The 24993-nt window shown below is 49.2% G+C and overlaps 9 protein-coding genes across 9 annotated transcripts; 5 read left to right on the forward strand and 4 right to left on the reverse strand.

The window, feature by feature from the left end:
* Nucleotides 1–897: 897 nt before the first annotated feature.
* N7479_011091 (3' exoribonuclease family protein) lies at nucleotides 898–1905 on the forward strand (the record flags this gene model as incomplete). Its single annotated transcript, XM_057258782.1, has 2 exons — nucleotides 898–1033; nucleotides 1088–1905. The coding sequence occupies 2 exons, from the start codon at nucleotides 898–900 to the stop codon at nucleotides 1903–1905; spliced, it is 954 nt and encodes a 317-aa protein (XP_057106240.1).
* A 2611-nt stretch (nucleotides 1906–4516) lies between these two features.
* N7479_011092 (uncharacterized protein) lies at nucleotides 4517–6649 on the forward strand (the record flags this gene model as incomplete). The annotated part of the gene is made up of 1 exon (XM_057258783.1): nucleotides 4517–6649. The coding sequence occupies one exon, from the start codon at nucleotides 4517–4519 to the stop codon at nucleotides 6647–6649; it is 2133 nt and encodes a 710-aa protein (XP_057106241.1).
* Nucleotides 6650–7704: 1055 nt separating this feature from the next.
* Nucleotides 7705–9741, reverse strand: N7479_011093 (proline--tRNA ligase; the record flags this gene model as incomplete). The annotated part of the gene is made up of 5 exons (XM_057258784.1): nucleotides 7705–7715; nucleotides 7785–8845; nucleotides 8896–8956; nucleotides 9009–9139; nucleotides 9209–9741. The coding sequence occupies 5 exons, from the start codon at nucleotides 9739–9741 to the stop codon at nucleotides 7705–7707; spliced, it is 1797 nt and encodes a 598-aa protein (XP_057106242.1).
* Nucleotides 9742–9955: 214 nt separating this feature from the next.
* Nucleotides 9956–11948, forward strand: N7479_011094 (chaperonin-containing T-complex alpha subunit TCP1; the record flags this gene model as incomplete). Its single annotated transcript, XM_057258785.1, has 6 exons — nucleotides 9956–9998; nucleotides 10058–10105; nucleotides 10165–10250; nucleotides 10304–10408; nucleotides 10470–11504; nucleotides 11565–11948. 6 exons carry the CDS (start codon nucleotides 9956–9958, stop codon nucleotides 11946–11948), a joined length of 1701 nt encoding a protein of 566 aa, XP_057106243.1.
* A 170-nt stretch (nucleotides 11949–12118) lies between these two features.
* On the reverse strand, nucleotides 12119–13196 carry N7479_011095 (uncharacterized protein; the record flags this gene model as incomplete). The annotated part of the gene is made up of 2 exons (XM_057258786.1): nucleotides 12119–13088; nucleotides 13156–13196. The coding sequence occupies 2 exons, from the start codon at nucleotides 13194–13196 to the stop codon at nucleotides 12119–12121; spliced, it is 1011 nt and encodes a 336-aa protein (XP_057106244.1).
* Nucleotides 13197–13596: 400 nt separating this feature from the next.
* N7479_011096 (uncharacterized protein) lies at nucleotides 13597–15834 on the reverse strand (the record flags this gene model as incomplete). The annotated part of the gene is made up of 3 exons (XM_057258787.1): nucleotides 13597–14993; nucleotides 15045–15167; nucleotides 15219–15834. The coding sequence occupies 3 exons, from the start codon at nucleotides 15832–15834 to the stop codon at nucleotides 13597–13599; spliced, it is 2136 nt and encodes a 711-aa protein (XP_057106245.1).
* Nucleotides 15835–16283: 449 nt separating this feature from the next.
* N7479_011097 (phosphotransferase family protein) lies at nucleotides 16284–18095 on the forward strand (the record flags this gene model as incomplete). Its single annotated transcript, XM_057258788.1, has 4 exons — nucleotides 16284–16377; nucleotides 16429–16731; nucleotides 16794–17156; nucleotides 17206–18095. The coding sequence occupies 4 exons, from the start codon at nucleotides 16284–16286 to the stop codon at nucleotides 18093–18095; spliced, it is 1650 nt and encodes a 549-aa protein (XP_057106246.1).
* Nucleotides 18096–18492: 397 nt separating this feature from the next.
* N7479_011098 (uncharacterized protein) lies at nucleotides 18493–19115 on the reverse strand (the record flags this gene model as incomplete). Its single annotated transcript, XM_057258789.1, has 3 exons — nucleotides 18493–18680; nucleotides 18773–18986; nucleotides 19008–19115. The coding sequence occupies 3 exons, from the start codon at nucleotides 19113–19115 to the stop codon at nucleotides 18493–18495; spliced, it is 510 nt and encodes a 169-aa protein (XP_057106247.1).
* A 175-nt stretch (nucleotides 19116–19290) lies between these two features.
* N7479_011099 (putative rRNA biogenesis protein RRP5) lies at nucleotides 19291–24807 on the forward strand (the record flags this gene model as incomplete). The annotated part of the gene is made up of 3 exons (XM_057258790.1): nucleotides 19291–19761; nucleotides 19809–24203; nucleotides 24259–24807. The coding sequence occupies 3 exons, from the start codon at nucleotides 19291–19293 to the stop codon at nucleotides 24805–24807; spliced, it is 5415 nt and encodes a 1804-aa protein (XP_057106248.1).
* Nucleotides 24808–24993: the final 186 nt, after the last annotated feature.

The raw sequence follows: 24993 nt of genomic DNA on the forward strand, positions 1-24993 counted from the left end.
TGTATTCTTCACAATGTTGTACGGCTTGGGTGCAACCTGAGGGGCGGTCCTCAAAAGAGGTCATTGAATGGATAGACTGGTTGTCATCATTATAACTGGGGGTGATGTGCAGTGAAAGAGAGACAATGATGTACCTTTTAGGTAGATGATAAGGTAGAGCATCAATGATATGGATTACAGCTAGATCTTTTTGACTTGTCAGCATTCATGTCACTGACAGGATGGGTGCAAGACAATGATAATGACTCAAGAAGTATCAGGAGTTTTTGGTAAGGTATTTTGTTATCTTCAAAAATTTTGCAGAAGCAGAACTGAAAATGTTTTCTCATCATAATGAGTGTAGGTGGGAAAAGAAAGAAGAAATTGCTTGTCTTACCTGATTAGTTGAAAATTCCATGGAGCTTTCCAATGTACTTCGAAAGAAGTCAAGAGGGTTTTTGTTCCTGTCTTTAAGCAATTATTAGTCCCTGATGCAAGCAGTGGAATATTGAAAAACAATGGTAGTGTGTTGTCATTATCAGATGGTGATGCATGTTTGTTCATGGCCCATTTTTTGTCGCCAAACAGGAGTTGGAACTCTCTCAATCATGTAGACAGTGTTGGAGGGGTTTTGATGGTACTCACATATAGCATGTTAGTGATAGATATATTGGTAAATATCAAGTATCATCAAGAGTAAACTCCATCGACATTAGAAGAAGTTTTCTCTGTAATGAGAGAATGTGTGAAGAAGAGAAAGAAAGGAAAGAGCAAAAAAATTGAAGAAAAGTCGCCAAAAAGCCAAATGGCGCTAGGCGGTGGGGCCTACAAACAGTGCAAACTCCCAAGATTTCCGTTTCTGGGACTTCAACCATTGCGATCACTCGACAGCTTCAATATTGCACCAAATTACCTAAAATGGCCGATAGAAGACGTATCAATGGGCCACCTGGTGGTACAAGACCTCCAGTCTTTGCATCTCTTCAAGAATCGTCGACGGGCGTCGCAAACCGCATCCAACGCCAGCGCCAACCCGCCGAACTACGGAAAATCTGTATGAATCGCCGACAAGCTTCTTGTTGATCGCAGCTAACGCTCAATGCTCTAGTCCTCAAAACAGGGTTGATCCCAACTGCCTCAGGCTCCTCATATCTTGAATTTGAACCTTCCGCTTCCCTCGCCGCCGCCCGCTCCAATCCCAAATCTCTGATCCCACCCTCCTCAGCACTCAAGCTGGCTTGCACTGTCCACGGACCAAAGCCACTCCCCCGCTCTGCTGCATTCTCCCCGAACCTTGTTCTCACCACTCATGTCAAGTATGCGCCATTCGCCGCCCGCAAGCGAAAAGGACATATTCGCGATGCCAGTGAACGTGATCTTGGCGTACATTTAGAGACCGCCCTCCGTGGTGCAATCATTGCCGAGCGCTGGCCCAAGAGTGGTCTGGATATCACTGTTACAATCATTGAAGCAGAGGATGACCGCTGGTGGGGCGATGCCCCGGACTCTCATGATGCGTCGTGGGGAATGATGAATGTGCTTGCCGGTTGTATCACAGCGGCTTCTGCTGCCATTGCCGATGCCCACATTGACTGTCTTGATCTTGTGTCCGGTGGTGTTGCTGCTTTGGTCTCGGATGACTCGAATCAGTCTGCGTCATCTCCCCCCCGACTCATGCTTGACATTGATCCAGCGGAACATCGATCGATTCTGTCGGCTTGTGTGGTGGCATACATGCCTGCGCGCGATGAGATTACTGAGCTCTGGCTCAAGGGTGATAGCTCAAGGGCGGCTCTTGAAAATGACGATGGGCGTACGGGCCATGAAGCCTTGATTGATGGAGCTGTTGATGCGGCTCGTGGCGCTAACACTGTCTTGGCCGAGGCTGTGAGAGAATCTATCGCTAGGTCTTTTGGTCAAGTCTAAGATAGTCACACCACATAACGAATGAATGAAGTCTACAGGATCTATCATTGATGTAGCAATAAGCTAGTTTTTTTTGGTGTTCCTATTTAACGATCAATTTAAAGTTGTGTCACAGGACTAGACGATGCCCTAGAAAGCAAGATGTAGCATTTCGCCATAAGCATAATATCATTACTAGTTCCCTTCTACTCCGTATTCCGTACATGATTTACGTTTGCAGTGACCACAACTAGCGGTAGAAGGTGCTACTTTTGACCAGACCCATACGCCACACCTCTCGCTACGGCTGAATATATATTATCTTGTGACTCGCCTATCGTCTTAATGGACTTCCATATGTATTCTTGACGAGACTTTTGGCGGACATGATCCTCTTGGACTACCGGGCTATGTACTTGAATATGGAGAAAGATGAAAAGTGGGATGAGAGTGACTTTCGACTACCTATAATGCTCAAATGCACAGAATAAAACGGCATTTTCATCCATCATCTCCAGCGACACCTCCAGGGGTTTCGGTATTTAGATTTTAGTAACTCATGTAAAAGAGAACTGGGTGATATATTGCACTCGGATCCGAATACTAACTCCACTAGATGTTTGGGCGTCCTAACAAGGCAACCTATTATTGTGTGGATATTGAACTGTGGGTAGAGCGGTTTTTAATATACATCTAGTCACACGACATGCCACTGATATTATCGATATTGCTAACAACAAGGCTTGGTCCACTTGAACCCGACTACGGAGTACTCTGTAAGTATGTCGTACTTTTCATGCAGCCACAGTGAGTTGGGCAATATATCATTCTTACGCCAGTTTCATAGTGGGTTTGCAAACGGATGGCCTAAGCGTTCAACAAATTGCCGCCATATTCTTACTTGCTTTTGTCTTCAGATTTCATTGATGTTATGTCTTTATGTCTTTTTTTTTTTCCCGGTGTTGTCCATCAAAAGGATCACACAGTATACTAAGCTTCATTGCAGTTATTTGTATGGGGTATAGTCCAGAGACTATGATCGGAGTAGCTACTCCGTACTCTGTATAATATATAACATAAGTAGGAGAATTCATTCTTATGCTCTAAAAAAAAACCAGTCAAAAAAGGGGGCAGATAGGGTTGAACGTTAGCCGGTTAAACGCTACCGACTTCCCCTAAATCAAATTATGACGATCTAGTGCACATACTCCGTAAGACCCATCGAAATCGATCGATCGTGAGATCATGGATCTAAGGAGTTCGTGATATACAGGTATACATCGTGCAACACCGTGGATATTTCATGAAGCACGCAGGTGTTCCGTACAATAAGACTCACTTGAAGAGAGTCGAGAACTCCACTTGCAAGGTTTTCACGAGGTTGAAATGTGAAAGATCGACTTCCATTGCGACTAGTGTTTCAATTTGCCCCTGAGCGTTCAAGCCGTGAGCTAAGTATAATGTACTCCGTACTCCGTACCTCGTGCTATATGTTGTAGGAGTAAATACTCCGCCGGAAATGAACCCGAGATCCGCTGGATTTGCTTTTTCTTTGTTTTTAAATTTCAAGGCAGCTCCATTTGCGCCTTCGGATTGCTCCATCCGACCTTAGTACATACATACGGAGTACGGAGTACGGAGTACTAAACTTCAAATTACTCAAAGCCCGACCAAAAATGGTGTTCAGTTCGTGTGTTCCCGCTAAGCAGACGGCTTACGGTCTGGCGATCACGTCGTCACACCAATGACCGGCTCGTGCGGAAATTAGACGCTCCATCGTATCCCACAATTCAAGCCCCTACTCCACCATCGCTTTCGCTTTCTCCTGTCCAACATACCATAATTAGATATCGGGATCCCTCCATGAATCGCTGATTGGCGCACAATCGTAGGTGGATGCCTCATGGGAAATCACCAGCGCGGATTCTCGCCCATCGCCCGATGCTGTCAAAAAAACTTCACGTGTGGATCACAGCCTCGGATGGGGCAGCTCTTAAGCTCTCAGCCTATGATGCAGCCTGGACGTTTTCTGAAAAATGTCCACTCGCTGCAGGACCCATTCAGATGCAGCTACTATTGACTTAGCAAGACATGAGGTTGGGGGGAAGAAAAAAACATCCCAAAGAATGCAAAAGAATCCCCCGAAATGGGCTTGAAAAAGAGAGAAAGACTCGACTCGACTCGAGCTGCAATTGCCGAAGCAAATTTCCAAACAAAGAAAACGGTAGTAGTATATCGTATATTCTTAATTTTAGCGTTGAAATCGTCGCGCCCTCATCTTAGGATCATGGAGAAGACCGGGTCCCCCTGATCTAGACACAAGAACAGTGTTAGATCTGCACTCTGCCTTGACAGGATACCGGGGCCCTGTTCTACTTTTTGGGACTTTCTGATTCTTATTCTTCTTTCTCCCTTTTTACTATGATATGATACCTGGACCGTATCCCGGCCTTCAATTCCTCGAGCTTGAATGCCATGACATCTACTTGTTTAATTCTTTATGACTGCTGGTCTCGTTTCCTTAATTAATAGCTTGAGACTATTCTATTCTATTTTCTCTCTACTCCACCATTGCCATTCTTTTTCCAGTTGCGCGCCGGTTTGCGCTTGATATTTACTTCAAATCTTCAAAATGGTTGCATTGAAGAAACTCTTCCAGACGGATAAGGCTCTTTCTCGTCCGGCAACCAGCCTTGGACTCGAAGGCTGTGGCATAAAGCAATCCCATTTTCCCACGGCGGTTGACTCGCCCACACGAAGCCACTTTGAGGGTGGTTTCCCGTCCAGAGATTCGCAGGCACTAGATGTGGCCCATCATTTTGATCAGATCGAGAAGCAATTCGAAGATCTACATGATCGACTGGCACGTCCAACATCTTCCCAAACTCAATTGCGGCCTGTCAGCACCCATTTCGCGCGCCCCAGGCCTCAAAATGTTCGACATATCGACTTGATGGATGCTCTGTTCTCTACAGAGTGCAATCAAGCAACTACACCAGAACCCCTTTCTCCTCCTGCCAGCCTATACAACGAAGATGTTGCGGAACGCAACATGACCCGGTTTTTGCGGATTCAATACCGAAATGGACTTGCCAGTTCGGGTATACTTTCGGCCCTATACCAAGAGGATGTGGCGGACAGAAATATTGCGAAATACAGCAGCCCTGATCGCTCTTTGTCTCACTTAAGTTCTCGGTCATCGCCAGCTGCACCTGGTAGAGTACAAATCCCAGAAAGCCACTGGCGCAAAGGCAGGAAGCGGGATCCGGGGAAGTCTAGCTGGGCGTCAGCAGAAAATCTACGGACAAAGCTCTCCCCAGATGATGGCTCGATCACTTCATTTCCAGGATCACAGTCCCATCTTGGTAGCAACATTAGACCCCAGAGGTCTGCGCCGATTCTGTCTGCGAATGGAGACTTCGTCCCACAAGAAGATGCCCCCCCAACTCCTGTTCAGCGCTTGGGTATTCCTCCGGCCTATAAGCAAGGCAAAAGATGGAGCAACACTCCTCTGCCTGATAGCCCTACAATCCCTATCCCCATGGTTGATAGTGATGGCCCCACTGAGGCTTCTTCGGTGCCACGACCACCTGCTACAATAGGTCGCGGGACACAAAGATCGCTCCCTCCGCCACAGTTATCAGAGCCAAGCTTCAAAAAGAATGCGCGAGGACTCTCGATCAATACACAATTAGCTGCCAAAGGACGCCCCAAAATTGCGCACCGTGCCATCCAGCCGCCAACGCCTTCAACCGGCGACTTAAAGCAGACTCCCAGCATCGCAGAAGTGATGAACAGCCCTCTGCCAGTTCCTAGCCCAATCAGTCCCCCAAAATCGTCTTCACGCTTCAAGCCTTCAGACATGATGGACTTTTTCAGCAAGGTCTATAAGGGCGTTCAAGGCTCCAACCCAACATATGAGACGCTGCAGGATGCTATAGTCCGCGAGGTTAATTCCCACGAGGCATTCCGACGAGTGCCCGTGCCCGCCCCAGGGCCTCCATTCACACCCTTGGCAGATCAAGATGAGTTCAGCAACGACTTCAGACCACCAACCGCACTCTACCGAAGCCCCTCAGCAAAGAACCGGCTCATGAACAAGACCTTCGCCAAGCACAAGAGAACCCCCGAAACCCGCCGTAGCATCTCAACCAGCATCAGCTACGACCGCCTCCTACGAAAGGTCTCCGGCTCTCCTATTCGCCGTCGACACACTGACGCCCCGGCACCCACGCCGGGCTTCCTGGCCGAATTCCAACCCCACAAAGAGCCCATCATAACCCGCCCCGGATCTGGAGAGCCAATCACATACATGGACGTGTTGAACGCAAGCGCCGAACAACGATCTATCTCAACCGGTGGCTGCGCAAGCCCCTCTGTATCTCGCAAACAAGGACGCTCGGAGTCCATCGTTAACCTCGCTGCTATGGCCTGCTCGGCCCCTGAAGTGCCTTCTGCTCCCGGTACAATCTACTGCATGCAGGCTCACTCAGCTCCTTCGAGTGATGACTCAAATGAAGACAGCGACGACGATATTATTCACCTTCCTAACCTGAGTATGCCGCGTGTGCAGATCGAAGGAGTAGACGAGAATAACATCCGCTATGTCATCGATGCTGCTTCGCCAGATGAGGCACAGAAACTCATGTACTGGCCTCAGCATATTCGCCGCAGTGGTACATCCTATCCTTACGGGAATAGTCTGTCGCCATTTTCTCGTGCTCGCATGCAGCTTCGTGGTTCACGCTCGGTTGAGACTTGCTAGGATGTAATCATCGTCTTTTGAGACGATTCACCAATTTAGGCGGGGATATTTCTATTTTGCCGCATGATAACGATGCTCTCATGACTCTCTCCCCCTCTCTTCCACCTTCTTGCTTTTTCCAAAAAGCCGCTCAATCTTTTCTAGTCTTTCCCTCTTGGTCCTCTCGAATTATCTCTCGATATGGCACCAATCTATCCTTCTGTCACACTGATACACCTTGTATCCATATATCCCATTTATGTACTACAATTAACCCTAGTCTATCCCTCGCCCTTTCTCTTTTTCTCTTGTCACATCTCAGACCCTGCTAACCTCCAATTATGTTCTTCTCTTGTCTTAATTCCGTGGTTGCATGATTTGGCCGGATTTCCTGTCATGTCAATGTTCTTGTCTTTATTATTATCAGTGTATATTAACATTAGCCCCATAGCGATTGTCCTATCTATCAATATCCTATTATTCGCTCTGCAGATAGTTGCCCCTTCCCTCATGAGTATTGTTTGCCAATTTCCCTATGTAACTAAGTCTATACATAGGCACTTTGACCAATTCATACCAGAATATTTCTACTACATTCTTCTTCATATCAAATTTCTATTTCGTTGAGTATAGAGGCTCACATTTTTGCCCTCAGGGTCTCGGGATGTCGGGTCTTCCAGGGCTGATGTCCTGTGCTATTTATGTGCTATTTATTATTAGCTTGATACTATTTTACGGGACTATGAATATAAAAAAAGGGTCACAGATAGACAAAAAGAAATGAAGCCTAGAAAAGCAATAGTGACATGTCTCATTTTCATAATATCATTGCCACTACCTGCCATTTCTCCTTGAACTCCACAGTGGTAAGTCAACATATTGTCGAAGGGACGCCTTGGAACCAACAGAAAAAATGCCGTATAGTCTGATACTTCAGCTTTGTTTCCTATGCACTGGAGAGTGTCGCAGAAAACAATGCCTTCAGTACTCGGTGGTAGCGACCACTGATGCTTCGAACTGCAAGGTAGTTTTGGCAACAGCAGATGAAAGACCTGATATGGATGCAACGCAGTACCTTAATAAGAGCCTGTATTGAGATAGTTAGTGGTTTGTTATGAATCATAGCGGAAAAAAAACCAGGGAATTAGAAACTTACGGCCAAACATGCACCACTTCTCAGCAAGACGCTGGCACTTGGGGTTGCAGCAGGGAGTGACACCATGCTCAAGACCCTCGGGCTGCTCGAAAGGAATGCAAAGAGACTTAGCACCCATGCTGGGGGCCTTGGCGTCCTCAGCCTCGCCGGATTCTTCCTCGGCCTTGCGGGCACTCATGTCCTTGATCTGGTCCTCGCACTCCTCGGTCAAGCAGTGGGGAATGACGCAAAGATTCTTGTTGTTCAGAGCGGGAACAAAGTCATCCCACTTGGTGATCTTGATGCGGTGAGCCTTGAACTGCGCGTCAGCGCGATCGTACAGGTCAGACTGGATGGTTTCAAGGAGTGCAGGAACGGCAGTAGCCAGCTCAGGGATCGGGATGCTACCCTTGCCATCCTTGCCGGGAATATCACGGCGGGCGGTGGTAACAAAGTGGCCGGCGGACTCGCCGGGACCGAACTCAATGCGCAGAGGCACACCGCGGAGCTCGTACTGGTTGAACTTCCATCCGGGGGAGTAGCTGCTCTTGTCGCTGTCGGCACGGACGCCGGCAGCAACAAGGACGGCGACAAGACCGTCAACTTCGGCATTGAGCTTCTCACGCTCCTCCTCGGTAGTCTTGGCGGTGAGGCCGACCGGGACAATGATAACCTGGACCTCAGCCACACGAGGAGGCAGGACCAGACCCTTGTTGTCACTGTGGATCATGACCATGACACCCAGTGAACGGGTCGACAGACCCCAGGAGTTCTGCCAGACGTGAAGAGGGGGCTTCTTCTCATCAACCGTGGCGGTAGGATCCTCAACGGTGATGCCGAACATCTTACTAAAGTTCTGACCCAGTCCGTGGGATGTACCACCCTGGATACCACGGCCAGTTGCGGGAATGTAGCCTTCGACAGTGGTGGTATAGTCACCACCGGCGAACTTCTCCTTCTCAGTCTTCTGGCCCTTGACAACGGGCACGGCAAGAAGCTCCTTGTAAATCTTGGCATAGTAGTCAAGGATGCTCAGAACTTCCTCGCGGGCAGCACCTTCAGTCAGGTGAGCGGTGTGACCTCTGTACATTGTTAGTATGTCACTTTAACAAAAAAAGAGTCAAAAACATACTCCTGCCACAGGAACTCTCGTGACCGGAGTAGGGGTTGGGGGTGCTTGAATTCCCATCGCACTATTGATGTTAGTAACATTCCAAGGATATGGAAAAACAATAGAGACCGTACCGACTGAGTTCCACTGGTTAAGACGGAGGGGGAGATCGCGGTGACTGCGAATCCACTTGGCGTAGTAGGGGTACATGACAGTCTCGGAAGTAGGGCGAATGGCAATCTTCTTCTCAAGGGGAGTCGAGCCACTGGAAGTATATGTCAGTGTAGCCCAATTGAAGTATAAAAAGCTATTATAGGGTCAAGGGGCGGCATACGCATGCGTGACCCAGGCGACCTCAGCGGCAAAGCCCTCGATGTGGTCCTTCTCCCGCTGAAGGACATCCTCAGACACGAACAGAGGGAAAGAGCAGTTCTTGACACCCATTCCCTTGATGGCTTTGTTGAAGTATTCCTGGATCTCCTCCCAGATGAAGAACAAGGCAGGCTTGAGAATGAAGCAACCGGAGACATCATAGTAGTCCAGCAAATCACCCTTGGTGAGAACCTGCTGGTACCAACCGGAGAAGTCCTCCTCCTTCAAGACATCAATACCGATCAAAGCGGCACCATCAACCTTCTTCTTGGAAGCTTTCTTGGCCTCTGGTTTGCCAATACCTTTCTCTCCCTTGTTTGAGGCCTTCTTATCAGCCTTCTCGGCCTTCAATTTCGCGAGCTTCGCGGCCTTCTTGGCGGCATTCTTTGACTCACCCGCAGCCTTGTCATCGGCGGGGGTTTGAGTGCGGTCAGGGAGGGTCTGGGGGGCAGCGCCCTCGAAGGCGGGGGCGTCGCTGGGGGTTTGGCTAGCCATATTGAAGGAGCTGTCTGACTAGACAATGAGAAGTAAATCGTAGGATTAAGAAAGCGAAATCGGGGTATGACTCCCCTCCGTAAAGTGGGATGCGATATCGAAAATTACCAGCACACCGCCTCGGCAGAACTTTTAGTGCCCACAGCAACCCCCCCGAAGCCAGACAGCTCTGCCTTCGCACTCCAGTAGCTCATATTACATCGTCTGTTTTATTATGGCAGGCATCTTTGAGGCGCCGCGGAATGCGGACACGCTCTGTGAGTTTTATTTGATCGATCATCGTTTTCGTTGCAAAAAACTGACCAATCTCGCACAGTCTTGGGTGGACAGAAAATCACCGGTGCTGATGTCCGTGAGCAGAATGGTATGTTAAATTATTGATGATTCTGCACTTGTTGGGGGTTTATAGCTGATTTCTTGCAGTTCTGGCAACACAGGCAATCGCCAATGTCATCAAATCCTCATTCGGTCCTTCCGGTTTGGACAAGATGATGGTGGACGACATAGGGGTATGGAAACGATAAACCCGCAGAGATTAACTGCAGCTTCTAACATCTAATAGGATGTGACTGTGACGAACGATGGCGCCACTATTCTATCTCTTCTTGATATTGAGCACCCTGCGGGCAAGATTCTCGTTGATCTGGCCCAACAACAGGACAAGGAGGTACGGCCTCAACAACACCCACACATCTCAGACACACATGCTGATCTATTAATTTTGATAGGTCGGAGACGGCACTACCTCAGTTGTTCTGATCGCTGCTGAGCTTCTCCGGAGAGGTAACGAGTTGATGAAGAACCGTATACACCCTACCACAATCATCAACGGATACCGAATTGCCCTACGCGAAGCCGTCAAGTATATGAATGAAAATGTTACGACTAAGGTGGATAATATCGGAAGAGAGAGCTTGGTCAACATTGCGAAGACTTCTATGTCTAGCAAGATCATCGGTTCCGATTCCGATTTCTTTGCGAACATGTGTGTGGACGCAATGCTGCAGGTGAAGTCTGTGAACCAGAGAGGCGAGGTCAAATACCCAGTCAAGGCCGTGAACCTGCTTAAGGCCCACGGAAAGAGCGGCACAGAGTCTGTACTTGTGAATGGTTACGCGTTGAACTGCACTGTTGCTTCCCAGGCTATGACAACCCACGTGGCCGACGCCAAGATCGCCATTCTCGACATGAACCTGCAGAAGGAGCGGATGAAGCTCGGTGTTCAGATTACAGTGGAAGACCCCGATCAATTGGAGAAGATCCGTCAGCGTGAGTCTGGCATTGTTATGGAGCGTGTTGATATGATCCTGAAGTCCGGCGCCAACGTCGTTCTCACGACGAAGGGCATCGATGACATGGTTCTCAAGCTCTTCATTGAGAAGGGAGCCATGGCAGTCCGTCGCTGCAAGAAGGAGGACCTGCGCCGCATTGCTAGAGCCACTGGTGCTACCATGGTCAGCACCCTCTCTGACCTCAACGGAGATGAGAAGTTCGAGGCATCAAACCTTGGACACGCTGAGTCAGTTTCGCAAGAGCGTATCTCGGACGACGAGTGTATCCTGATCAAGGGTACCAAGGTCCATACTGCTGCTTCTATTATTCTCCGTGGTGCCAACGAGTACAGCTTGGACGAGATGGAGCGCTCTGTTCACGATACTCTCTGTGCCATCAAGCGCACTTTGGAGAGTGGAAGCATTGTTCCCGGAGGTGGAGCCGTGGAAACCGCTCTTCATATCTACCTCGAGGAATTCGCAGTGACAGTTGTAAGTAGTATTGTTCGCTGTTACTTTTTTCTACATCGGGTTCTAACATTTTTATTACAGGGCTCACGTGAGCAACTGGCCATTGGCGAGTTCGCACAGTCTCTCCTTATCATCCCTCAGACTCTGGCAGTCAACGCAGCGAAGGATTCATCTGAGCTTGTTGCTCAGCTCCGTGTCCGCCACGCCCTGTCACAGCGTGTGCAGGACGGCGATGCTAACGAGGAGGAGAAGGCTATCGCCAAGAAGAAGACTTACCGCAACTACGGTTTGGATCTGACGAAGGGACGGGTTCACGACACTCTCAAGGCCGGTGTGCTCGAGCCCAGCATGAGCAAGATCAAGCAGCTCAAGAGTGCTGTGGAGGCTTGCATATCCATCATGCGCATTGACACGATCATCAAGCTGGACCCCGAGCAGCCGCAGGATGACGGCCACGGCCACTAAGCTCATTTTGACTACCCCAATCCCAAAAAAAGGCAGTAATATGATGTGACATAGATGATCAGCAGTAGTAAATCTTCATTTATACTGCAACTGCATATGAATAAATTTCTCTCCAAGTAGATACATGAAACCCGTAGCTCTAAACGACCATTCTACTAGATCTATATCCCTCACTGCCGCCTGGCGGCCATCAACTTCCGGTATTCCTCAACAATATTCCTCCGCTCACCAGCCAACTCCTCACGACGTCTCAAACTTCCAACCGAAGCAGGCACATTGGCAACATCGACCTTAGCTCCACCACGCACCTTAAAGATCTCCCGGGGTTTAACCAACTGGGGCGGCGCCTTCGCAACCTCCAATGGATTCTTCTTCCGCTCCTCGTCACGCTTCTTCAGCTTCGCCCAAGGATCGGGATCATCGTCCTCACTATCATCACCCCCATTGGCATTCTTCTTCTTGTTTTTCTTCGCGGCCTTCTTCTTTCCCCCAGCAGCCTCAATCTCCCACTCCTTCCACTGCCTCAACTCATCCTCCATCTCGTTCTCACGCTCCTCTCGCTCCTCCTGCTCCCTCTCCCGGATCTTAGCATCTTCCTCACGCCACCCTTTCTGCAGTCGCAGCAGGTGCTTCTCATGCTTCGTCTTTTTGTGCTGCTCCTTGTTCTTGGCATCCCCTGACTTGACTGTCTTGGTCATCTGCGACAATGGCATTTCGCGGTCAACGCGAGCTACGAACTCGGCCAGACGCTCGCCGGGCATGATTTTGGGCATTTCGGCCTTTTCCTTGGCGGCCGCGGCGGCAGCTTTGGCCTTTTGCATTTCCGCTGCCTGAGCGGATTTCTTCGACGACGTTGTTTCGTCTTCTGTGGCATTGCGCTTGCGCTTCTTCGGACGCTCGCCAGTCTCTAGCCCCGATGGCGCCCGTCGACCGGTCTGCTGGTACATCATTAAGCGGCGGAATGCTTTTGGAGTGTCGTCTTCAGTGACATTCTTGCTGCGGTGGGTGGGTGCTTTGTTGGCACTCTGGCTCTGATCTTTCTTGTTGACGAGCTTTTTGCCGTTTTTGCCTAGCTTAGGTTTGACTGCATCGCGGACTGGAAGTGCTTTCGCGATTTCTGAGGGTGGGAGATCGAAGTGCCTGACGCGAGGGAAATAGTTAGTCCTGCTTGGGCTTTGAATAGACCTTTTAGGTTAGTAAAGCTCACTCTTTATCGGCTTCGCCGCGTCTCTTGTGTTTGTGAGGCATTTTGGGTGGGTTTGCAGTGGAAGATTGGAGGATTGGAGTTGTCGGTGGAACTTTTTTTCATCGAGGTAAGCCTTATCTTATCGCTCTACAAAGTCCACGGGTATATGGCTCCGGGGCCATGGACATTTCTACTTCACATTCGCCTTTCAAAATATTAGTTTATCGGCCCATACTCGAGTAAGATATCTTACAGTAATTGGACTCTCGATGAATGAGGGAAATGGTTGTTTCAAGTCAGATAATACAACTAAGCCCGAGATGAAGGGTTATGCTACGCTAATAAATATGCCGTCCCAAACGCCAGTCAAATGCCCACAGGCAAAAAAAGAAACAGACACCTCTCAGAAAATGCAAAACAAGAAAATGCAAAACAATAAAAAGCACAGACGACGCCGGGTAATCATTCATCTTCGTCGTTAATCGAGTCTTTCATATCAGCCCAGCCACACATCCATCGTTTACCCTCGGTTTCACCACCGTTTCGAAGCTCACGAGCCTCGGGTCCCTCACGCCAGCATCGAGCAGAGTAGTCATCGCTCACGGTAATGAGATCGCCAGATGGTGTCCAGGACACACCTGTGACTTCTTTCTGATGACCTTCGATGAGAGGAGTGCCTGATTGGTAGATTGGGATGGTATCTTCGAGACGGCCGGACAGGCCGATTCCAGAGTTCGTGCGACGAAGCCCTGGGCGGGCATTGAAAAGGGAATTTCTGCTAGGCAGAGATTCGGCTGGTCTTTTCACTGGAGAATTGATATAACGTTCATCGGTAGGGAAAAGAATGGGGCAGTGGTCGCTGCTCCCAGTAGCCAGCATCTCCGGGTGATCGTGGTTTGCTTTGCGAACAGCCAATTTCACATAGAATGAGGAGATTTGGAGACGAGGGTGGCGGAAACCATAGAGAGGCCCAAGGCCGTCCTTGTCGGAGCCTCCAGTCCTTCGTGGTCGATTGTTGTTGAGTGAAAGTTCAGGCGCATGCCCGAGAATTAAGTGTGATGTTGAATATGTGTAAACGGTGTTGTCTCGGCAAAGAGTGTACAGACGTGAGCCATCTCCTCCAAACGCCATGGAAGTCAAGCCAAAACGTCGATACTTCACATGGCTTTCTGGCTCTTGCGTTGTAGATAGAGGAATGACAGGTCGACCACGGCGATTGTTGTGTGCTGTTCGCAAATCCCAAAGTCTGACACTTGCACTAGCCTCAGAAGCCGTAACAAACATATTTTCGCGGCCAGGCGAGAGAAAAGCGAGGGAAGTAACGGTGATATCGGTCCGACCAAAGGGTGGCGTTTCATTTTTGTCCATGGTCGGTTTATGAGAGGTTGTGTAAGCATGGGCACCTTCAATGGTATTTAGAACGTGCGGATATAGCATCTTTGGAGGTACAGTGGTCGCCGTGTTTTCGGATTCGGATTCCAGGGAGCATTGGACTTGTAATGCAGGCCGTTCAAACCCTTTACAGCGGAGATCCCAAATATTGACATTTCCATCTCGACTGCACGTAGCAAGGACCTTATTGTTGGAGGCCGGTTGGAATTGGACACGCTTAACGGAGGAGGAGTGATTTGATAAGCAGTGGATGGGTCGTTGTGTTGTCATATCAATAACAAGAGACGTTTGGTCACCAGATGCTGTAGCCAGTAGCATGTCGTCCGATGAGAATTCGAGATCCATGATCGAGTTCATGTGAGGACGAAACCCAAGATATGCATTAGTGAACCCGACCTCTTCGTCAATCGATGAGTCCAAGAGCCGAATTCCACCCTCTTCGTCACCCACTGCAACAAGAGAGTTTGCTTCCCACTTGTTAGCGTATATAGGGAGCAGTCAGGTGAAACATTACGTACTGTTGCATGAAGCATTACAGAATGGAAGGGCAACTGAGCCCACTGGAGCTTCTGGTCCGTAGCTAGCACACATGTGACGGTCTTCGGGTCGCGAATAGAAGTCGGAAGTAAGATCTTGCCAACCTAGAGAGGATGTTAGAGGTGTACAGGAAAGCCATTGGGGTGAATACCAACCAGCGCCAGAGTTAGAGCGTAGGGTTACTTTATTTGCCCGATCCCCCATCACAGTTCGCATAAACAAAGCACCAGATGATTGCAATGCATGGGAACGGCGCACAGGGGCTACCGGGGGATTTCGCTTGGGTGAACTTGGCGGTGCTAATGCATCAAGGCGGATGTTGATGTTTGGAATTTTAATATCTTGTTCCACATCCTGCGCCGGAGACCGGACACGAACTCTCTTCAGAGGCGAGGATTGCGGGGAGACGACTGAGGAGAATGAGTTTTTTCTTTTCCTACTTGGGGTGCGAATAAAGTCTTCCGGTAAGCCATCGTGAGGACTTCTAGTGCTACCAGCCTTAGAGGTTCTCGAAAAGGCCGGCCCTAGACGATTTACCGCGGGCGATGTTAGTGCCCGTAAGGCCTGGCGACTGGTTGAAGGAGTAATGGAAGTATCCCCAGTTGGTAATAAAGAACGCGGGGTAAAGAATCGACTGAATGACCTGGGCGTTACAGTTGGTGGCTTTCTGGGTCTGCGACTGCCCGAAGAAATAGATGGCGGGGATGAAGGTGGCTCTGGAGGAGGAAGGATAGGCTCTGATCGGGATACATCCGGGTGATTGAGGTCCATTATGTGTTTAACAAAAACAAAAAAAGCAGAAAGGAAATAAAAAGGCTATAGATGCATTGGTGGCTGGAAGTGCTAAAGGGGGGGTGAGATGAATCGGGGAAGTTGGATCTTTTTTTTCGTGTCGCGACGTGACGCGATCGTGTCAAGGCATCCAACGCATTTTCACCTCCACCCTTCATGTCGAACTCCTTCAATCCAAATTCTTCCTCCTTCATGTTTGAATAAGGCCAAATTTCGGCTTGGATTAACCTCTAGGCTAAATCGTTTCCATGGTTTTTATGTCCATACGCGTGAAATCACCAAACGATCTTGATGTCAACACTCCTCAATTCCAGACTTATATTCGTTGCTTGAGTTAACATTTTCCTAATTCAACCCTGTCTGTATTCTCAGCCTATGTTGAAGCTCTCTATTCAGGGTATATCGTATTATTACCGCATATTCTCGCCATGCAAGCCTTGAGAAGACTCCTGAGGCTTCGACGTCCTCATAGGAGCCTGTTTCCTGAAACATCCAAAAGACACCTATCTATTATGTCTCGAGGTATCAACTGTGGAGAGGGTTACTAATTCAGAAGCGCTAATAAAATAATAGGAAGTCCTATTTCCAAAGAAGAGCTGTTCAAATACACAAATGGTCGATTTCTTTCTGAGGAAGAAAGTCAGCTATCGAAGCGCTATGTTCAGTTTGACGTCGACCGCTTATGTGATGTGGTCTCAAGCATCTCCGGAACTAGGGCACCGCAGGTTTCGCAGATAGAGAAGATGGAGGGTGGGTTCAGCAAGGCCCTCCTTGTGACAACCCTGGATGGTTCCGAATACATCGTCAAAATTCCATGCCCAAATGCCGGAAAGCCTATGTACTGCACGGCATCTGAGGTTGCGGCCTTGAACTTCGGTAAGAATGGTCTCTTATATCAATACCGTAAATGCATAAACTTATGGATATCCTTAATTTAGTCAAGACACATACCACAATTCCCGTGCCAAAGGTCTTAGCATGGAGCGCTGATTCAACTAACCCAGTAGGCGCCGAGTACATCGTGATGGAGCGAGTTCCTGGTGTCCAGATCTTCAAGAAATGGGATGAAATGGGAGAGAGCAATCGCATATCAATCATCAAACGCCTCACGCAATGGGAGCGTGAGCTTGCTGAGATTCCATTTCCAGCCTCCGGCAGTCTATATCACAAAAGTTCGCTGAAAGATCATGAATTGATCTCGCTAGATCCATCTGTGGATCCTGACGGTCTATTTTGTGTTGGTCCTTCGTGTGATTCTGCCTGGCCCATACAGCATAGTCCTAGTGTTCACTGCGGCCCTTGTAAGTATTGCCCTTTTCCCTCGGCTAACCACGGCTAATATTTTATCAGGGAAAACCATCGGTGACTTGGGCGAATCTCTCATCAATCGCTCACTTTTCAAGTCTCAACACCATCTCAATCCAAAACCAACAGCCTCTCTGAATGGTTCCTTAGAGGAGCATTTGATAACCCTCGGTATGGCAAAGGAAATTATGTCAGTAGTAGCAAACAATCCCAAGCTGCTAGCCCAGTCCCAGCCTACATTATGGCATACCGATCTTCATATGGGAAATATATTTGTTGCTGAAGATGACCCGGCCAATGTTACTGGTTTTATTGACTGGCAACATACTTCTATCAGTCCCTTGTTTTTGCATGTCAGATGGCCCGTCTTCCTAACTCCACCAGAAGACTACCAAGAGGGCCAGGTATTACCTCAGCTTCCATCTAGCTTTGAAGATATGGACGCCGAAGAGAAAGAGATCGCTTTATACAATAAAGAAAAGGCTACCTGGACAAAGGCCTATGAGGTTGCAACCTTTCTGAATGATAGAAAAGCCTGGAGAGCGATGCAAGTTCCCTTGCTTCTAAAGGAACTATTCCGTCATTGTGGTGATACTTGGGATGAGGGAATCCTCCCGCTCCGGGAAACATTGATTGAACTTTTTCGCAATCAGCAGGACTTCGGGTTCGCAGCAGATCTATCGCTTCACCTCAATGACGAACAGATCGCAGCACACACGAAGAAGTTTCAGGCATATCAAGAAAGGCACGAAATCCGCAACTTTGTCAAGCAAATCCTTGATACTGATGATGATGGCTGGATTTCTCCAGAGCGCGATTTCACTGAGGTGAATTCTCGAAACAAGATGCTGTTCGACTACTATGTCTCCAAGCCAGATATTAACAAAACTCCAGATGAAATCCGGAACTTATGGCCATTCTCCTCGGATACATGAACCTCCCACGTTATAATAGTTACCTGTTTTCAAATGTGTCAATACCAATCAGGGTCCATGATTGTGGTCACTACGGCAAGAAGCCGGAAGAAAAACAGAAGCAAGTGTGTATGCCTGGGGTCAACGAAGGTGACCCTGTCAACTACTGGCTCAGCCTGGTGTAGACTTGACCAATGTGATAAAAATGCCAACGTTCGACGAGAGGGGCCAGCGAGAAGTTTCTTTGATTCTTTAAATATGTGACTAGGCTTTAGGACCAACGGTGGTTTTGAAAAAGCTTGGGAATATGCTGAAATTCGTATCCAAACCTGTTAATTTTTGGCTTGAGGCGGACTCAACGCGAGCACTTGTTTTCATGATCATATAATCTTTGTAAATAAACCAGATAACGTTCAAACTAAACAACATATTGACTAAGTTTCAACTGAGATATTCCTTTAGACAGAGTCCACTGGGTGCGGATATCCTCTTTAGTTAAATGGCTCGCAACCCACTTAGGAGTTCTCGCGAAGGGACTGTCCCCAGCGCTCGACACAATTTCAGTCAAAATCTTTCCGTAGGCCCAAATACCATTCAATCGACAAGCTTGGAACAGAAGATCCAAGGGTCACATTTCATCCCGTATCTCTAGGGTACACTGTTACTCCACCAATAATACCGCTAATGTCAATGAGGACCATTATCATCGAGAACGATATTTGAAGGCTTTAGATCCATATGAGTTTTCTTTGCGCAATGAATAAAACTGAACGCATTACCAATTCGGACGATCCATCGCTCCCAGCCGAATTCCTTCACACGCTGTTCATTCAGAACACACTGTAAGGAACCGCCGCTATAGTATTCTAACCAAATACTGCCGACAACCATTTCTTGGACATTTTGGGAGGGCTTTTACCGATTGGTGAACACCAAAATACCAGCTGGCTGCACAATACCTGTCAGGCTTTTGAAATATTTAAGATTCTTCAGTTCTTTTTGTATAATATCCGAATCGCAAACTCTAGATCTCGGCGGCATTTTAGGGCATGGTTCTGTCCTTGAAATGAAGGCACACATTTGCTGACTCATACCCCATGTGGAGGTCTACACCGCTTAGAAGGTTCTGCCGCATCCGCGGAATTTTTTTTATCTTTTCTCTTGAGGAATTAGACCGCAATCTGCAACTGCACGATTCGGTTTTGCCAGTTTAAGAATGGCACCAATCAAGCGCAAGGGGAACGCCCCCGAAGAAAATGCTACCCGACAGCCCCAAAAACGTGCTAAAGTAGGAGCGGAAGAGGTCAAGAAAGACTATAAGAAGTCAGACGATGCCACATCCGCCGCTGGGAAGGCTTCAGAACTTTCTGTTCTGCGCGACGATGAGCCCTCGTTCCCTCGTGGTGGCGCAAGTGTTCTGACACCACTGGAGCGCAAGCAAATTCAGATTCAGGCCAACAGAGATGTCTTGTTCGAGCAAAAAGCATCTGGAAACCAGAAACCCTCCCAGAAGACGCCTTCCAAGGAATTTGCCGATGAAAGCGACAACGATGTTGAAATGGAGGACGAAGAAAGCACCACTACCACCAAAAAGTCGCGCAAGAAGAAGAAGTCAAAGAGCAAGAAGTCTGCAGACAAGGGAACTGATGACAAGCAAGATGTTCGCATCGAGGGTCTTAGCTTCAAGGTATGTAGTAGAAAAGGGTTCAGTATATCATCTTCTAACTATTGCAGCGTATTGTTCCTGGAGCCATGATCCTAGGTCAGGTCTCGAGTATCAACGCCCACGATATCGCCCTTGCCCTGCCTAACAACCTTACCGGTTACGTCCCTCTCACATCCATTTCGAAGGGTCTCGAAGACAGACTTGAGAAGATGTTGAACGACGAAGGCGAAGACGATGATGCCGAAGATAGTTCCGACGACGAGTCATTCGACCTGAAGGATCACTTCTATTTGGGTCAATACCTCCGGGCATACGTTGTGTCTACCGGCAGCAACCCCGAGAATCCCAAAGCAAAGAGCAAGAAACACATTGAGCTTTCAGTCGACCCCAGGCAGACAAACACTGGCTTCTCGAAGTCCGATCTTGTTGTGAACTCTGCTGTCCAAGCTTCCGTTGTCAGTGTGGAAGATCACGGTGTGGTCATGGACCTTGGCATTGAAGGGTCAGACCTGAAGGGCTTCATGTCCTCCAAGGAGACCGACCCCAGCGTGGATTATTCAAACATCAAGGAAGGCTCTGTTTTCCTTTGCATGGTCACTGGCCAGAACGCTAGTGGCAATGTCATCAAGCTGTCCTCCAACTTCCAATCGTCCGCCTCGATCAAGAAGTCCAACTATCTCAGCTCCGCACCTACGATCAACACATTCCTCCCCGGTACCGCTGCAGAAATTCTTCTCACGGAAGTCGAATCGAACGGAATGATCGGAAAGATCATGGGAATGCTCGACGCAACCGTTGATCTGGTCCAGTCTAGCATCAACGGAAAGATTGACCTAGAGAAGAAATTCAAGATTGGCGCAAAGATTAAGGGCCGTATTATTTCAACTTTCCCAGCCGCTGAGCCACTCAAGGTCAGCTTTTCTATGCTCGATCACGTCCTCAAACTCTCTTCCGATGCTCGCGGTCCCGGTTCTTCCGATGATGCGCCTGCTATTTCCGCAATCATCCCTGAGGTCAAGGTCGTAAAGGTTGATCACGGCCTGGGTGTGTATGCTCGGATTGGAGAGACAAAGCATATGGGATTTGTTCACATGTCGAGACTCTCTGATGGTAAGGTCGAAACTATTGATGAAAGTTCTGGACCTTTCCAGTTGGACGCTGTCCACGAGGCAAGAGTCATTGGGTACAACTCAATTGATAACCTTTACATCCTCTCATTTGAGAAGAGCGTTATTGAGCAGCCCTTCCTTCGCGTCGAAGATGTGAATGTGGGTGCTATTGTCAAAGGAAAAGTTGAGAAGCTTTTGATCGGTGCCGAGGGTATGACTGGCTTGATCGTCAACCTGGCCGACGGAATCACCGGTCTTGTTCCTTCCATGCACTTTGCGGATACCATGCTTCAGTTCCCAGAGAAGAAATTCCGTGAGGGTCAAAAGCTTTCACTGAGAATCCTCTCTGTCAACCTCGAAAAACGCCAAATCCGTTTGACCCTGAAGAAGAGCTTGCTCAACAGCGAGTCTGCTATCTGGAAGGACTACAAAGATATCACTCCTTCAGCTCAGTCTCCTGGTACCATTGTCAACCTTCAGAGTCACGGTGCTGTTGTGCAGTTCTACGGTGAGGTCCGTGGTTTCCTTCCTGTCTCCGAGATGAGTGAAGCCTACATCCAGGATCCGGCCCAGCACTTCAGACTCGGCCAGGTCGTTAATGTTCATGCTTTGAGCGTGGATGCATCCCTCGGAAGACTTGCCGTCTCGTGCAAGGACCCCTCGACATTTACCGAGAAGTACCGCGAGGCCTTTGAAAACCTTCATCCCGGCCACCTTGTTTCTGGAATCGTCTTCGAGAAGTCCAATGATGATGTGCTTCTCAAGCTTGATGAATCAGGCCTTGTGGCTCGCCTCGACGCTCAGCACCTCATCGACGGGCCCCCATCTAAACAAAGCTCAATGATGTCCAAGCTCCGTGTCGGCCAGAAGCTGAACGATCTTTTGGTCCTCAACATTCAACGCGCTCACCGTCTTATCAAGGTTTCCAGCAGGGCCAGCTTGAAGAAAGCTGCCAAGCAGAATAACATTCCAGGCCAGTTTGAGGAAGTTCAAGAGGGCTCCCTTGTCACAGGATTCGTCCGCAACATCACACCCGACGGTGTCTTCGTTGAGTTCCTTGGCGGCCTCACCGGCTTGCTCCCCAAGCGTCTTATCGAAGACGCCAACCTCGAGCAGCCTCACTACGGGTTGACAAAGGCGCAAACGATTGTTGTCAATGTGCAGTCTGTGGATCAGGAATACAAGCGTTTCATTCTGAGCATGAAGCCTGTTGAGGCTAACCAGACCGCTCCCAAGAAAGCGGCCAAGCAGACCGACGAGACCGTTGCCAACCCCGTCGATGACAACATCAAGAGCATGTCCGACTTCACCTTCGGCAGAGTCGTTGAGTGCAAGGTCGTGTCTATCAAGGCAACCCAGGTCAACGTTCAGCTCGCGGATAACATTCAGGGTCGCATTGATGTGTCCGAGGTATTCGACGACTGGAAAGATATCAAGGATCGCAAGCAACCCTTGCGATTCTTCAAGCCCAAGCAGACTCTCTCCGCCAGAATCCTTGGTGTTCACGATGCTCGCAACCACAAGTTCCTCCCCATCAGCCACCGCACTGGAAAGTACCCTGTCTTCGAGCTCTCTGTCAAGCCAAGCTACCTCAAGGCCGCCAACCCTGCCCCTCTCAACATGGAGCAGGTCCAAGTCGGCTCCTCTTGGATAGGTTTCGTCAACAATGTCGCTGACGACTGCCTCTGGGTCAACCTGTCTCCCAACGTGCGCGGTAGACTGCGCTTCATGGATGCATCAGACGATCTGTCCTTGTTGACCGACATTGAGAAGAACTTCCCAATCGGCTCTGCTTTGAAGGTCCAGGTAACCGCTGTTAACGCCGAGAAGGGCCACCTCAATCTTTCTGCCAAGCAAGGATACGACAAGCTCACATTTGGAGATATATCCGTTGGCATGATTCTGCCCGGTCGCGTTACCAAGGTCACTGAGCGTCAACTCGTTATGCAGCTCGGCGAGTCACTCGTCGGCGCGGTCAACCTGATCGACCTCGCAGATGACTACTCCAAGGCCAACCCCACCGTACACAACAAGAACGAAGTTCTCCGGGCATGCGTTATTGCCGTTGATAAGTCCAACAAGAAGATTGCCTTGTCCCTGCGCCCCTCCAAGGTCATGAGCTCCGCTCTGCCCGTGGAGGACCGTGAGATCTCTTCACTCAAGGATGTCAAGCCCAACGACATCATTCGCGGCTTCGTCCGACGAGTCACCGATTCCGGTCTCTTTGTGGCAGTCAGCCATGATATCACTGCTTACGTCCGCGTGTCTGATCTTTCCGATTCGTATCTCAAGGAATGGAAGGACTCTTTCCAGCCTGACCAGCTCGTCAAGGGCAAGGTCACATTCGTTGACGCTGAGCAAGGCAAGCTACAGATGAGCTTGAAGGAGTCTGTCCTGGACCCCAACTTCAAGGCTCCCATCACCCTCAAGGACCTCAAGGTTGGTCAGATTGTCACCGGAAAGGTCCGCAAGGTCGAGGAGTTTGGTGCTTTCATTGTCATTGACGGCTCTTCGAACATTAGCGGTCTCTGCCACCGTAGTGAGATGGCCGAGAAGCGCGTCGAAGATGCTCGCAAACTGTACGATGAAGGCGATGCTGTCAAGGCCAAGGTCATCAAGATCGATCTTGAGTCAAAGAAGATCTCGTTCTCACTCAAGGCTTCCCACTTCCAGGATGAAGAGGAAGATGACAGCGAGGATGAGGACAGCATGAGCATTGATGGTCTTGCCGGTGTCCAACTCGGCGAGGACGACAGTGAAGATGAGGAGGAGGATGATGAGTCCATGGGAGGTGTTGATGTGGAGGATGACAGCGAGGAGGAGGAATCCGAGAATGACGGCGAAGATGTCCCGATCCAAAAGCCCAGCAAGGCCGGAGGTCTCGGTGCGAGCGCCTTCGACTGGAGTGGCACTGCCCAGACCGATGCCGCGGAGCGCTCAGATAGCGAAGATGAAGGCTCTACAAAGAAGAAGAAGAAGAACCGCAAGGCTGAGATCCAGATCGACCGGACCGGCGACTTGGATGCTAATGGCCCTCAGTCAGTTGCTGACTTTGAGCGACTCCTTCTCGGTGAGCCTGACTCCTCGCTGCTGTGGCTGCAGTACATGGCGTTCCAGCTGGAGCTGGGCGAGATTGAGAAGGCTCGCGCCATTGCTGAGCGTGCTTTGCGCACCATCACCATGGGCCAGGATGCCGAGAAGTTGAACATCTGGGTTGCGCTGCTGAACATGGAGAACACCTACGGTGACGACGACAGCCTCGAGGAGATCTTCAAGCGTGCCTGCCAGTACAACGATCCTCAAGAGATCTACGAGCGGATGATCAGTATCTACATTCAATCCGGCAAGAACCAGGTATGTATTAATCCATTTCGAATCTTACTCTTTACGGATGCTAACAATTTCACAGAAAGCAAGTGATCTCTTTTACGCCGCTCTCAAGAAGAAGGTTTCCTCCCAGTCTCCTAAATTCTTCTACAACTACGCCAGCTTCCTCTTCGACACCATGGCCTCCCCCGATCGCGCTCGGGCTCTGCTCCCCCGTGCCCTTCAGTCTCTCCCTGCCCACACCCACGTTGAGACAACCTCTAAGTTCGCCCAGCTTGAATTCCGCTCCGCCAACGGAGACGTCGAGCGCGGTCGCACCGTCTTTGAGGGTCTCCTGTCCTCGTTCCCCAAACGTATTGACTTGTGGAACGTGCTCTTGGACCTGGAGATCAAGGTCGGCGACGCGGAGCAAGTGCGCCGTCTCTTCGAGCGCGTTCTTGGCCTGCAGAGCGGTAAGAAGGGTCCCGTCAGCGTGGACGCCAGCAAGAAGCTCAAGCCTAAGCAGGCTCGCTTCTTGTTTAAGAAGTGGCTTTCCTTTGAGGAGGGTCTGGCTGCTGAGAACGGTGATGAGAAGATGGTTGAGGAGGTCAAGGCACGGGCTGTTACCTACGTCAAGGCCCTTCAGGAGTAAAAATCTATAAACAAAAAAGTGTGTTCATGTGAACCCATTGGTGTTTTTTGGGGGGGGTTTGTACTTGTATATAGCGGAAATATTTTCATTTTCATTCAATCAGCATCGTCAATTCAACACGTGTGTACATTTCACGGCAAATTGTCATTTAAATGTAACCAAGCCTTTTTTTACCAACCCCACGGA

This window comes from Penicillium vulpinum (assembly GCF_028829585.1).
Source record: "Penicillium vulpinum strain IBT 29486 chromosome Unknown utg000004l_segment0_segment0, whole genome shotgun sequence".
NCBI lineage: Eukaryota > Fungi > Ascomycota > Eurotiomycetes > Eurotiales > Aspergillaceae > Penicillium > Penicillium vulpinum.